Below are 15,485 nucleotides of genomic sequence, written 5' to 3'. Positions count from 1 at the left end.
AAATATCTAATAAACAAATATTAATGCAAAAAAATATGAATTCAAAAGCGATATTCGAAACAATCTCTATATGAGTTTCAATTCATGCGTAGTTGTATTTTAGATTGTATATCTTTTATAGATTGTCAACTTAACACAACAACCAAACATGATAGCAGAATTATAATGCTATAACGATTGTAATATATTTTTTCTTTTTTTATCACTTGTTAAATACATAATTTAATCATATATAATATGAAGTATCTAATTTTGATCAAGAATAAATAATATAATTTTACTTAAAATCACTAAATAATATACAATATTATTATTTCTGATATTTAATTATGAATAATAGTTATAATAATAAATTAAAAAGCAATTGTATCTAAGAAATTAAAATTTGTAATTATTAAATTAAACAATTTGCAACACTTTACTAAAAGTTAATTAAGAAATTCAATTTTAAATTTTCATTAAATACAATGTATGTAAATATTACTTTAGTCTCATCATTACTACATTAATGTGTCTCTTTTTTTTTTCTTTTTTTTTTTTGAAAGAAAATCCCTCTCCTTGAATTTCGAGAGCCTGTTGATCATAGTACTGGTGACTTCTTCCGCGGCATGTGTTCTTGGCTCGATGTCAGCATAAAAGATCCTTTTTTTGCCGGTATTCTGTGGACAGTAGACGCTTTGTTGATCTTGTGAATTTCCGTACTACCCTTATACCGACAATCGGAATGCTTCCAAATATTTCATGTATTTATATCTTATATCAATTTTAAAATCAAAATCTGATAAACAATTATTTTTTAGAAAATTATATTATTTTTAATTAAAATTGAAATTGTTTTTAAAATCTTTTAATAAATTTAATATTTATTAATAAGTGAATATAAGATATTAGCAATTAAAAAAAGAACTTATTGGATTATATCTAATAGTTATTTCTTCTTAATTTTATCATTTTAAATTTGTTTGGTAAAGTTTGTTTTCCAAAGTCACATATATATATATATATATATAATATAACATATGTGTATAACATGTTAATATAATACTTAAAATATCTCAAAAATATTAATAAATTTAGATCCATTGGATTAAAGCATAAAAATCAATAGATCAATATGCTAAATTTTCCTAAATAGTAAATTTTTATCAACATACTATATATAATAAGTGATAATAATTTTTTAACAGTTAAGATAATTTAAAAAAAAGAATTATGCAAGCATTTTGTATAAAAAAAAACATTAAAAAACATATTCAAAATAAATTTTTAATGAAAACATAACAAATAGTATACTAATTAATATTAATGTATTATTAGTTATATACGTATAAGAAAGTAAAAAATATCGAAACAAAAGAAATTAGCATTATTTTTTCTCGATAAATATCAGTTGATCTCGGTAGCAGAGGAAAAAAAAACATGCAGCAGGAGTAATAGTCAGTAGGCCGGGAACCGTCACCGAGTTAGTGAGGTTGCGATGACCGTGACACGTGCAACTCCATGGCGATCATGTAACACCAGGTCACAGTATCTTGTGTTGTGAAAAAATCGAATATTTCGCCATCCACGTCGGCCGCCTGCATGCTTACGCATCGTCGTCGAACCTGAAGTGCTTCTTTTGCGTCCTTCTTGATAGCAACATGTGGATGATCTACTTACTTACTTATATATACATATGTACGAGTATAAAAGAGGCCAAGAAGTTGAAATAAACAACGCGATGATATAATACGAGAAAGGTAAAGAATTTCTTTTAATCATTTGTAACCATTAAGTTTCTCGAAAGCATTATTTTGTTCATTTGATAAAATCCTCTTTTCCATCTTTAATTTTCTTATTTCGTTATTTTTTTTTTTTTTTTGTTTGAAAAAATGATATTTTCATCGAAAAATAAATTATGACAAATATAAAAATTTAAATTTAAAAATAATTTATTGTTAATTGTGTTTTGTCAAAATTTTATATATACATATATAAAAAGTTTTTTTTAATTAAAATAATTTATGTATATATTATATATAAATATGAATTATTTTAATTAAATTAACTTTTTTTCAATGTATCGAATATATTAAATTATACAGATTAAATGTTATGAAAAATTATAATATTATTTTTTATTGTTCTTTATAAAATTAAAATTTCGATTTTAGTTTAAAATTTTGATACAATCTTTTAAAGAAATAATTTAATATCATCAATGTTAAATTAAAGAATTATAATAAATTCAATTATCATTATTATTTTATTATTTTGAATCGATAATTTTGTGTATCTAGGATATTTAGAATTAGTAGTAAGAAGAGTGATTTTATATTCAAAATATCATCATCAAAAATTTTTTTTTGCCTGAAGCATCATTTTCAAGAAAATCAAGTTTGAAAATTTGTTAAGTAGAAGTGAATTTATTTTATTTATTTTATGCTTATTTAGATTAAATAATCAAAATGTTATTTTATATGCAAAAAGTAAATATGTAATAATAATTTTTCTTTCATTTTAGAAAGTAATTTTAAAAAAAATTTTGAAAATATGTATATAATTAAATATATCAATTTGATATTCATTAAATAATTAAATAAATCAATTTGATGATTTATTTTTTTAATATTATTGTATGCTCAATTTTGATTTTACTAAAAATGAGAATTTAAATGAAATAAGAAATAAAATAATAAAGTAATAAAAATTGTATTCGTTTATATTTATTTTTCATTTATTTTGCACGTATACATCATGTAAAATAATCCGTTAATAATAATCTACTCTATTCAATGAATTCATTCATTTTATATTTGAAATTTCGAAAATGAAGCTTCAAACAGAAAAAAACATTATATTTTTCCAATCCATTTTTGCATCTATCTTTCTCTGCTTCTTGCTATTATCTGTCTGGCATATCTATATAGACAAATTGATTGTTATTTAAAAAAAATATGGCAAAGAATTATGACAAAGTTTAATATTTTAATAAATTATTAATTATTTGCAAAATTATAATTCCAACAATATTTTTTATATCATAATGTATAAAAAAAATAAAATGAAACTTACTAGTCTTGTAGAAAAATTATTTAAACTAACTTAAGTAAATTTAATTAAAATATATTTAATTAAAATTGAAAAATTAAAATATCTTAGAGCAGCAAAAAACGTCGATTATCCAAATAATAAAATCAATTATTAAATTATTAAAAATAACTTTATAGTAATTACATATAACATTTAAACATTATTTGAATTATGCAAAGAATATTTTTTCTAGTGTTTTTTCTAAATAATATTTTCTATAAATAATATAAAACTAATGTTCTCAAAAAAAAAAATAACAGAAATAAAAATGAATAAAAAAAATTACTTAAATAATAAAAAGTGATTATTTTTTAATAATGTTATTAAAAATTAATGATTAAATAATAATATATATTTGAAATTAATCATAATATTAAGATAATATTTAATAAAATATTAAATTTTTCAATAAAAAAAAATTCTTAATATAAAATACTTAATATAATTTCATTTAGAAAATGTATATAAAATTAAAGATATGTATTCCTATTCCCTTTTTTCTTAATTGAAAATTTTTGTTTTATTTACTATAACAAGTTTCTTTTTTTTATATAAGTACTTATATTATTTTTATGTAAACATTTATGTAATAAAAGTGCATTTTTTCTAATTACGCTTGCTATATAGAATATATGCTTGTTATATGCTATAATAATTAAAACTGTACTTTAAGTAACACCCTGTTAATTGTTGTCTATTGAATATATTTAAGATATTAATTATGAAAAATAAATAATTTTCAAAATTAGTTCGGATAATCGTCGTTTGAATTTAACATCCCTGATTCCCTTTACAACCAATAAAATTTTATACAATTAAATCTTTTTGTTCTTTTTTTCAATTAATATTTTAATTTTACATTAATATTTTACATTAAATATAATATAAAAAATCATATAAAATAAAATAGCATATGTATTTAAAAAATTATGTGCAATTATGTGCATTGTTTGTTATATTCTTATTTCTTTGATATTTGTCATTGATGTTTGTAAGAATTATTTTAATAATTATTAATAATAAGTGTAAAACATAAGCTGCACATAGTTTATTTATTTTCCAATATAAATAATTATACAAAATTTTGACAAAATTGTAAACATTTTAATTTATTTCAAAAAAAAAAAAGAAAACCAGGGACGTTCTCTAAGGTAACAATACAAAATACATAAAGATAATATTTAAAAAAAACAATTTTTATAGATAAACGAAACATGACACAACAGAAATAAATAAAAAAATAATTCGTGCAGAGAGTTAAAAATTGATATAATTTTAATTAATTGATATAAATTAATTGATAATATTAAATATGTTTTGTTCTGATAATATTTTATAAAGTAAAAGTTTGGGATAAAATGTTGAATCCTTTTTTCATATTAAAATGTCTTATATTCGCGTATTTATATTTATAAGTAATTTCAAATATAAAAACTCATTCCTATCTCAAACTGACAACTTTATTTTGTTCATTTACTGTATGATTGCGTGACACGAATACGTCGATTGATTCGAAAAATTCTTACACTCAGTTGTTGTATATCTCCATCTGACTCATACTTGGACACAAGTGTCCTTTGTGCGACCATATGCCAACTCGACGCAGGACTAATACGTCACATTAACGCAAATTTTTATTAACATTGAATATTTCACTTCAGGACATTGGCTGGTGATTATAATGAGAGAATAGCTCGTAGATGAGCGTACCTTATCGTTTTCTAGGAGGAATCAAATAATTGCTTAATTTGCTAACCTTTAAATATTCAGTAGAAAAATAGGAATCTTACTCTAAGAGATTTTTAATATCATAATAATTTTATATTAATCCAAAGATTGTTCCTTAATTCGAAACTATTTTATCCAAGACCTAATAAATAGGTTTCGTTTAAAAACATGTTCCTTGGATAGTTTTAAGTAATTAAATCAGATGTAATTGTTATCTATTTTGAGCGTTGTAATTATTTGATTTTTCCTAGACTCCAAAGGAAACGCTAATCAAATCTTTCAATAGAACCTTTATTTGCACCGAAATCTCTAAAATCGATCGCAATGTGTTCTCAGTTGGCACATCGCGAGAGATATAACAGAGTTATGATTACTCCTGATTCTAACTTCACCTTTGGCATGTAACAGTAATCTATAAAGGTGCCGTTAGAATTAAAAGTATATATCGAAATTACGTTTATGAAAAACATTTGCGATATATTTTCTTATCGCGAAAGTGGAAAGTTTACGATGTAAAATCTGGAAGAATAAGAACGAGGTGAATTTCGTGAATTGATTTTCATTTTGAGCGTGACAAGTATCAATTTTTATCTAAATAAAATATTAGATATAGTATAATATTAGTAAATATACTAAATTAAACGAAATACGATTTATTAGTATAATAATTTTTTTCTATACCTACCGAATGCATTGCATCGGATTTAATTTAATTGTATTTTTAATATATAACTTAATATAATAGAATGGATTTTATTATATTATGCAGCATCACTAATAAAAAAAATATATTTTTAAAAACTTTAAGAACAAAAAAAAGAAAAGAAGAAACACATATCTTTTATATTATTATCATATTATATTATTATCAATATACTATTATTATGAAATGAAAATAAATGAATATTTAATAAAAATAATATAATGAAAGATAACCTTACAAAAGTTTTATATTTTCAAAAAGTACAAATTTGTGATGTTGCATCATGTACATAATATAATTATAATTAAGTTATAAAAAAGACATGAATTATGTATATATTTTTATACATCTTTATACATATTACTATTTTTGCGATATGTTTCCAATTGATAAAATAAATTATTGAAAATATGTAAAATTATTTTCACTTTTTATACGTTTATGATTACGTTTCTAAAATATTGAAATTATTATCTGCAAATGAATAAATATATAGTATAATAAACTATACAAATTTTTATAGATATATGATTTAACTATTTGACAAAATTATATTTCTTTATGACAAATACGATGTATTTGAACATGTAACTATATGAAATATACTGTCACTCTCAAGAAACTTGAAATACCTCGTTCCGGAAGTAATGCGATGGAATAAATTTTCGTGACAAAACAAAATGAAAAGAACACCTGTCCATTATCTCGTTATATCTTATAATTTATTTTTTTCTTAATGTAATCTTATCACGATGAAGTTGAGCAGGTGTTCTTCATTGTATATCTACTATATAGAAGATGACTAGGCCATATGAATATAACTAAGGAATTCGTATTGTATTTCGGCACAATTTTACAACAAAGTGCAGTGTGAAATCTATCTAATTTATCTCAGACCTTCTTTTCTTTATTTATTTCGGCACAATCGAATAAATATTGTACTTTTATACACAAAATTTCCTTCTGTGCCAAAAAAGATTAGGTCTGCTAAATTCTGGTTGCTACTTTAATTTCCCAAAATTGTCCTGAGGTTTATTCATATGGCTCAATATTTTCAGTCCTGCAAATTTTATTTATTTTCAATCAATCTGATGTGTATTTTCAGCGATTCTTCTTTAGTGTCTGTGACTGTAACCAATGTTGTGAAAAACTAACTTTAAATTCTATTCTGGTTCTTCTCCTTCACCATCTATAATATAAATATTAATTAAGAATATATTAGATATTAAAGAATAATAAATTATTATAATTATAATGCAATATTTAAAAAAAAAAAGAAATTTATATACCTTCACGATCTACTTCATCGTCTACCAATAAATCATCCTCTTCATTTACTCCATCTTCTTCGTCATTCACAGCCTCTTCTTCCTCATCATCTTCATCTACATCATCTTCGACAACGACTATGCTATCATCTCCTTCCTCAGCTTCACCTGCTTCATCACCATCATCTGCTCCACCATCTTCTTCTTCTTCTTCCTCTTCTGTATCGCAATCTTCGCCATCTCCTTCAATACCATTTTCAACATCCATATCTGGTGCTAAATAATACTGAAAACAAATAATTTTAAATACAAAAAAAAATAATATAAATAATAATAAATAAAAATATAATATATATTATTTTTTATTATTTATTTTTTACCATAAGTTATATTATTAATAATAAAAAATAATACAAAATTAGAAATATTAAAAAAATTTAATAATTGATAAAATGAATGAAATAATTGCATAAAATTATGTATCATCAATATTTAATAAATCTCTTCATCATTTTCAATCATAATATGAATAATTTTACCTGTAATGGATTAGGCCACATATCATCTTTAATCAATTCTGCTATTTCATCAGAACTTGGATCTCCATGATCCGTAAACCAGTCAAAAAATGACCTGTGTTTTAATGGCCTTTTACGACCTTTTAATGGGGCTTTGGTTTTAGCTCTTTTTGTTAAATCTGCACCTTCTTTCCAACGTATAGGTGTACTTTGAGATGCTGGATCTCCTGCAAAAAAGCAGGAGATACATCAAAACTATGATTATTCAGTAGAGTTTTATTTCTCACCAATAAATTTTTTAAGCACTGTCCATATTAAAAATAAAAAGTAATATATAATTCATATATTCCATTAGTATATATTTTCTTTTAATTAATTATATCTATTAATAATCTAGTATTATATTGAATTATTAATTTTTAAAAATTTTATTAAAAAACAAGTTTCATTAAATATGTAGTAAAAATATATTTAAAAAAATAATTTATAAAATAATATTTTAGTTTAGAAATGTGCTCACCAGAAGAACCTAAATGAAATTCTTTTGTAAGGACATCATTTTCAAAATATGGATTTTCATCAAAATGGAAATTAATTCTATAGCCAGATTTAATGTCTTCAAATTCTTCAACTTCTAATTTATTTAAGAATCGAAGAGCATCTTCTTCATCTTCTTCCAATATTTCTGCTATTTCTTTATTGTTTACAAACTATGTATCTATTAAGGAAATTTATATAATTTATAATACTTGAAAAAAATTATATTGAATATGATACTGAATGATTGTATACATGTTGAAATAAATGATAATCTTATTAATATTATCATAAAACAAAGATATATTCAATTATTTTCTTTATATTTTTATAATATTAAAATTTATTATATTATAATTTTTATATATAATATACAATATTTATATATATATATGCATATATATATATATATTTATTATTGTTAATATTAATGATTTATTAGTAATTTACTTTTCAATAATAAAAATATTAAATTTTGTTTTAGAATTTTCAAATAATATGAAATATTAAATACACGTAATCACTTATAAATTTGTAAAGAATAAAAACATTTATAAACAAGTTTGTAAAAATATATATAATAAATAAATATAATAGATTGAAATTGCAAGTATAAAAAGAAATGATACAATAAAGGAAAAATATTTACATTAGTAGAATAATTTGAACTATAGATTGTAATACATAACAAAAATATATAAGAAAAAAAAATCAAATACATATAATGAACAATATTATAGCATAATAATCATATTAAATATTTTTTATAAAAATAAATTTATATTACATTCCGCGTGACCGCATGTAGTTATACATACTTATATACGTATACAAGTAGGCAAGATGGCGACTAGCACCGGTGGACGCCGGCATTGTCGAGAAACGTCAAAGATATATCAGTAACTATTATTAGCGAAAACGTATTGTCATCATACAAAAGGATACAGCAGTAACCCAAAAATTGGGTATCCTCTTAATAATGTCATTCCGTTTCTGGAAATAGGGCTTACGCAACTTATTATACTTCTTCTCGACTTCGAGGATTTCATCGCTGGCTTTCTCATTGAGGCCATCGATTTGATTCTGACACCCGTCAATCTCTTCGAGTGTCTTTTGTATTTCAATATCGTAATCGCGTGATTCAACACCCTCCCCCGAACCTGGATCCTCTAATTCCTTGGCTTTCTTGTTCGGCGAAGCCATCGTTCGACCCGCGCTCTTGTCACCACACCACTACTCTCTGTTTATTTTCAGTACGCACTCACTCCGCGTTCGTCACGCTCGTGTCACGAATTTGAGGCGCGTAAGCAAGCTAAACTATAACCATGAGTTTGATAATTCACCTAGATGTGCAACTATATTTCTCAAAATATATAATATAATCTGGTATTTTATATTTAAAATTTAGAAATTTAAATATTTTACTGTTAAATTCTTTTATTATTATATTTAATTTTATTTTTTAATTAAACTTTAGTTTTAGGGAATCAAATTTTTGGAATTGTTTTCATTATATATGCAAAAATTAAAAAATAATGGTTTTAATTATCGGAATCCAATAGTTCAAAAATTATTTGTAAAAATTTACATAATTTTAGGGATTTTTTCTTGTTATATAACCATTTTGGATTTTTATTTTATTCAATTAGAAGCATCAACGCGCATTATATTCAAATGGCTTTTTGGGTAAAAAATTAAATATTTATAATATAAGTTCAATTTAAAATGTTGAAAATTAAAATTTAATCCTCAAGCTTAATATTCGTAAATCGACTGAATACAAGGAAAAAGATTATTATAATGTCAATTTTATAAGTTATATGTAGTATTTATGATAATATAGAGAGTTTAAGTTTTTTTTGAAAAATTTTATCAACATATTGTATGAATAAGAATTTAAAAAAAATATTATGAAAATAGATTTATAAATATTTTATTAAAAACAAAAAAATTATTAAAAACTTATTAAAAATTAACAAAAATGATAAATTGGTTTTTTGTTTTATTTTAAGAATATACTAGATTAGTCAATATTTATTTGATATATTTACATAAACAAAATGTTTACTTGCTGAAATTATTTTAATAAAGTAAATTAATAATATTATTTAATTAAAAATTAATACTATTTATTTTTATGTGCTATATTTTTATTATTTTATTAACATTTAAAAACATTTATGAGCATATATTTATATATTATTCTTTTCTAATTTTTAATAAAGTTAAGAAAATTTTATGAAAAATATTTGATACTTTATATTGAACAAACAATATGATATTGTCATATGGAATTTTTTAACTTTTTTTAACTAACTAAATTTGAATTTAGTTATTTAATTATAATACAAGATGCTAATGTTTCTATTCTCTAAATGGATTTAATAAAAATTCAATATGATATTGTTATTTCCAAAAAATTTTATGTATAAATAATTAAATTCAACAATTAAAACTTATTTTTACATTTATTTTTTCAAAACTTATAAAAATGTACATGAAAAAGTACAATACAAAAATTTAAATAATTTTAAATTAAAATAATCTAAAATATACTTTAAAGAAAAATTATTTAACTAATTTATAATTTATATGAATTGCATAAAAAATATAATAAATATAAATATAAGTATTTGATAACTTTTCAATATAAATCATATTTAGATATTTTTTATTGTATAAGTATTACCAAAACAATATTTGAAAAGTTAATAATATTAATAATCATTTGAAAAATCTAACCTTTGATGATATAGAAAACATTTTAATAATATTATAAGTGTAGAATGACTGGTAATAAAATAATAAAATAATTAACAAAATATAAAAATGTTATAAATATGAATATATATTTCTATTAATAAATATGTATTTTAATTATATAAGTAGAATAAAATTTTATTCTTATATAATAAGTTACATATATAACTTTCTATAAAAATAAAATTTAACTAATTCTTTAAATTTATTAAAAATAACATAACATAATATATAATACATAATATGACATTGCTTGAAGATATAAGATGACATATGAATATTAATAAATCTTATAAATATAATAAAATAGACAATCATCAATCAAAATTATAAATATTTTATGTATTTCTTATAAAACATTTGAAACATAAAACATTCAAAAAATTAAATTAAACATTTACTTTTATTTAAATTGATTATTTTTTATTTTTTAATACACACTACATAAAATTAATAAATAGTTAATATATAGTTAATTAAATAGAACAATTGTAAAAATGTTAAAAATTAATATTAATTTAATGTGATGTAAATAAAAAAAATTAGTTAAATATATTACTGATTTCAAAATTATCTACTTTCTTCAAAATAATTATCTGAAAATATTTTTTTAATGAATTAATTAAATTTTATATTATTGCAATTAAAAAATAATTGATTAAATTATCAGGTATAATGATCTAATGTCTTTTAGTAGACTAATCTTATATAATTTAATCACTTATTATTTAAATGTTAGATATTTTAAATAATATTAAATATAAAAGTCATTAAATTGTAGTGTTTAATACATTAATATATTATATAAATTATTACATAATTTAATACATTATATATTATATTACATTAAATATGTATATTATTTTGTATTTAATTATATAAATTTTTGTTTGTTATTTTGAATTGTATCTAGATTATTTATACAAATGTATGTACATTGTTAATATACTATACTATGTTAATATACTATGTTAATATACAATATATATGCATAATATATATATCATATATATGTCATAATATATATGTCATATATATGTCAATAAAAGATTACATCACATTAAATAAAAAAATGATGACAAGTTTAAGGTATATCATATTTTTACAAATTTAAAGAGATATATTTTATTATCATATATTTGTCTCTTTCATTTACATTAAGTAAAATAATATAATCTTATATCTTAAAATTGTAAATTTCAGTAATAAAATTATATAAAAGCACCAGTACCTTCTATGATATAATTTTAACACAACATAATAAAATGAATAATATTATATATGTATAAAACTACTTATAACATTAAAATTTTGCATTGATAGGTTGCAAATAATAATAATGGCATATTATTTAATACATTTTAAACTAATCACTAATATGATTACATTATTAATATAAAACTTATTATTAATAAATTACAATATTTCTTCTTGAAAACTAATTATTAATTACTGATTAAGTCTGCTCAAATTTATACAAAATTGCCTTCAAAATTACATAATATTACAAATTGTAACTTAATTATTTCAATATTTTAATATTAATAAAGATTAATGGCATGCAATACATTCACTTTTTTCAATGATTTTACTATCAATTATTTTATCGATATTATAACAAATATTGTTTAAGTCAATAATAAAATTAATACAAATTTAATAATTAAATGTCATGTATATCTCATATAAAATATTAAAGATGTTTATAGATGTAATATAAAAGAGATTAAAACTTATGATAGTTAATGCGTTCATACTTCAATATTCATACATAACGAATAAAATTTTATTTAAATTATTCATTTAACAGTCTGCTTAAAAAGTTGTAAACTACATCATGTTTATTAGTATTTATTTATTATTTTTTTAAGATTTTTTATTGACCGTATTTATTTTATTTAATTTTTGATAAATTTTAAAATATCTTATTTATACAAATTTACCTGAGAGAATAGTAAAAATAAAAATAAAAATACTTTAAATATTTCTCTAAATATTTAATAATAGAATTTCTTAATCATCATACTTGATAATTCTCTTTCATATAAAAATACTTTTTATAAATATTTATTATAAAAATAGATGTAGTTAAATTTTGTGCGTTTTTAAATTTAATATATATATATATAAATACTATTAAAGAATAAAAAATATTTGATTAATATTTGCAAAAATGTAAATATTATAAGAAAATTAATCACAATAGTTTGCATTTCTAATTAATTTTTATCACTTATTCTTTTGAATAAATTTTACTTATTATTTTTTTCTATATATAAATTTAAAATAGATGCATCTTTATTTATTTAATTATTTTAAAATTTAAAAAATAAAATCATAAATTTTTATGATTACTATATTGTAGTTTTTTTTTTTTTTTTGCTCTAAAATAATTATAGAGAACCATTCTTTTGTTCTTGCAGTTTCTTTCTTTCAAGAAATAGAATCTTCATATCAGCTAATGCTTTTTCTATTTGTTTTGCAAATCTGGCAGCATTCTAAAAATAATCACAGTTATATAAATATTTTTATATTATATTTTTATATATAATATTTTAGATATTAACAAGATTTATATAAATAATCATATAAAAAAACCAATAATACTGACAATAATATTTTATTTTTAATCTGCTTTATACTTTTCGAGACATATTTATTAATATAAATGATATACGATCGATATATTTTTTTTTTTGAAAAAAATGAAGTTATATGAAAATTAATAAAAATTTAAATAAACATTTATTAACAATGATCATAACATTGAAATTAATATCGAAATCGAATATTATATTCATATTTCTAAGTATTGTATGATGTTTTTTGTCAATTTTATTTTTAAAAATTGTTTTAGAAATGTATTAAAGTTCATTTTAAAATATTGCAACAATTGTTATAATTTAAATTCAACAATGATACATAGTTTTAAAAAAGTCAAAGCAGTTGATAATATTATTGTGAATAATATTGAATCATGTGTGAACTATTTAATAATATTTTATATACTTACTGTTTGTGGAGAACTACGTTTACATGAAATATGAAAAAATATAAGATTTTCTCCAGCAATAATATAAGAAACACCATAACCATCATCAGCTACAGGACCAAAACCACCTCCTGCAGAGATACAATTTGGATATTTTTTCAAATTAATTAATGAAGTTTGACCATGTGGAGTTTGTGAAGTAGATAATTTCCATGGTTCACTTAATACTTCCTAAAAAAAAAATTAGAACATTTTTCAAAAATATCATATAAATTTTTTAATGAATATTACCTTCAAGAAGGGAGAGTCCACTTCTAAATATTTAGATACTACATATAAACAAAATAGATGTCTATCTATTCCTTTACCACACATAGCATCTTGATAACCTTTTTGATGTTGCTTTGCTGCTGTCATTAATAATTTATATTTAAATTCAATCTATAAAAAAATAAATAAAAATAAATTATAATATCAAAATAAAAACAAGTTAATTAAAACTAAAATTTTTGTACAGAACTTTTATTAGAAAAACATAAAAAATAACCTATATAACTATAAATATTTATTTAATTTTATAATTTTATAATATTTTACAATTATATAATATTTATATATATAATATTTTTACAATTATGAATATTTGATTTTATATCATTACTTTGTATTAAAAAAAATTAAGTTATTTTTCATTTTTGAATAAAAAATCATTTATATTACACATTATTTTTTAGCATAATATTTTGAAAATATAAAATCAGTTTTATAAAAATTATCAATTTTGTAATAATGAAAAAATTTCAATACAGAAAAGAAAAACATATAGTATATATTTAAACATATGCAATTATTATAAATAATTTATATATGAATAAAGTAAAAAAATCTTAATCAAAGAAATATATAAATAAAAAAATTAAAGAATATATTCTCAGAATAATAACAAGAATGAAATCATTATTGTTCTTTTCAATTTAATTTGTATATTGCTATTAAATTGAGTATATTGCTACACAATAATAAATTATAGAATTTGTCAAAATTCATAATTATAATAAAGTTATAGCTGATTAAAAAAATAAATAATATCATAATCAAATCAAAAAATCTTATGTTAATAATAGTTTTGAAAATAATCTACAAAAATCTTAAATTATTAAAGAAATATTTAAAAAAAAAAAATACAAAATAATAAATTAATTATTAAAGATCAAAATCATCAAACATTATTTAATTTTTTATTCCTAATCATATACTTAAAGTAATTGTTGTCATTATTAATTTTAATTAATTCTGCATATTTTCTTGAATTATTTTATTAATTAAATGAATGTATATATACATAAATCTCCAAAAGTAATAAGAAATATTAATTAAAAAGATTACAATAAGAACTATCAAAAAAGTTAAATTAAAAAATTAACTTAAATTGACTGATTATTTATAATTAACCATGTATTTTTCTTTTAATTTTATATAAAAAACTTTAAGAATTCATCTGTACATGTATATCGAGGAATCAAAATAAATTTGGAATAATTGCACAATTGAAACATAAATCTAACTGTTTAATGTTTTGTTATTATTCCGTTTATATTCGTTTATATTCGTTATTTTGATTAATTTTAATTATTTTATTTAAAAATAATAAATAATTTTAAGATATAAATAAATGGATTAGTATTAAAAAGTATTAATATTCATTCATATTAAAGAAATTAGTATTAAAAAGTCTTACAATTTTTTGAAAAAAAAATTCCAAAATAAATCTAAAATATGACGTTTTAGATTAAAATTTTTTTAAAACAATTAAAATTTGTTTTTTGATATAATAATTATATGATCATGTATCAATATTGTCATGTAATAACATTAAAATTTTAGATATTATTTATAAGATTTATGAT

General features: G+C 19.7%; 3 protein-coding genes across 6 annotated transcripts in view; 1 reads left to right on the top strand and 2 right to left on the bottom strand.

Annotated features, from left to right (window-relative positions):
- The first annotated feature begins 1,401 nt into the window (after positions 1-1,401).
- Positions 1,402-15,485, top strand: part of cin (Molybdenum cofactor synthesis protein cinnamon) — a 46,437-nt gene continuing 32,353 nt past the window's right edge. The window contains exon 1 of the mRNA XM_086908369.1: positions 1,402-1,739. The gene's annotated coding sequence lies outside the window, so the exon portion shown is untranslated. The remainder of the gene's footprint in view (positions 1,740-15,485) is intronic.
- Set (NAP domain-containing protein SET) lies at positions 4,106-9,147 on the bottom strand. 2 transcript variants are annotated; one of them, XM_003697150.4, is made up of 5 exons: positions 8,772-9,140; positions 7,810-7,999; positions 7,311-7,516; positions 6,793-7,057; positions 4,106-6,692 (listed from the first exon to the last, which is right to left on the bottom strand). In XM_003697150.4, exons 1-5 carry the CDS (start codon positions 9,027-9,029, stop codon positions 6,667-6,669), a joined length of 945 nt encoding a protein of 314 aa, XP_003697198.2. In that variant the 5' UTR covers positions 9,030-9,140; the 3' UTR covers positions 4,106-6,666. The 2 variants fall into 2 exon arrangements, with proteins under 2 accessions (XP_003697198.2, XP_086764498.1); XM_086908372.1 differs by having other exon boundaries at positions 5,733-6,692; positions 7,311-7,507; positions 8,772-9,147.
- whd (carnitine O-palmitoyltransferase whd) overlaps positions 11,696-15,485 on the bottom strand; it is a 28,520-nt gene continuing 24,730 nt past the window's right edge. For all 3 annotated transcript variants that reach the window (XM_031918810.2, XM_012491265.2, XM_012491266.2), the window contains 3 exons: positions 13,870-14,019; positions 13,600-13,809; positions 11,696-13,084 (listed from right to left, as the gene is read on the bottom strand). In XM_031918810.2, coding sequence (XP_031774670.1) covers positions 12,980-13,084; positions 13,600-13,809; positions 13,870-14,019 — 465 coding nt within the window. In that variant the 3' untranslated portion in view covers positions 11,696-12,979. The remainder of the gene's footprint in view (positions 13,085-13,599; positions 13,810-13,869; positions 14,020-15,485) is intronic.

Source organism: Apis florea, unplaced genomic scaffold (genome assembly GCF_048593485.1).
Source record: "Apis florea isolate Af1SG1 unplaced genomic scaffold, ASM4859348v1 contig_3078_pilon, whole genome shotgun sequence".
NCBI classification, from domain to species: Eukaryota; Metazoa; Arthropoda; class Insecta; order Hymenoptera; family Apidae; genus Apis; species Apis florea.
The sequence above is the reverse complement of the archived record's forward strand: the minus strand, read 5'-3'. Positions and strand labels throughout refer to the sequence as shown.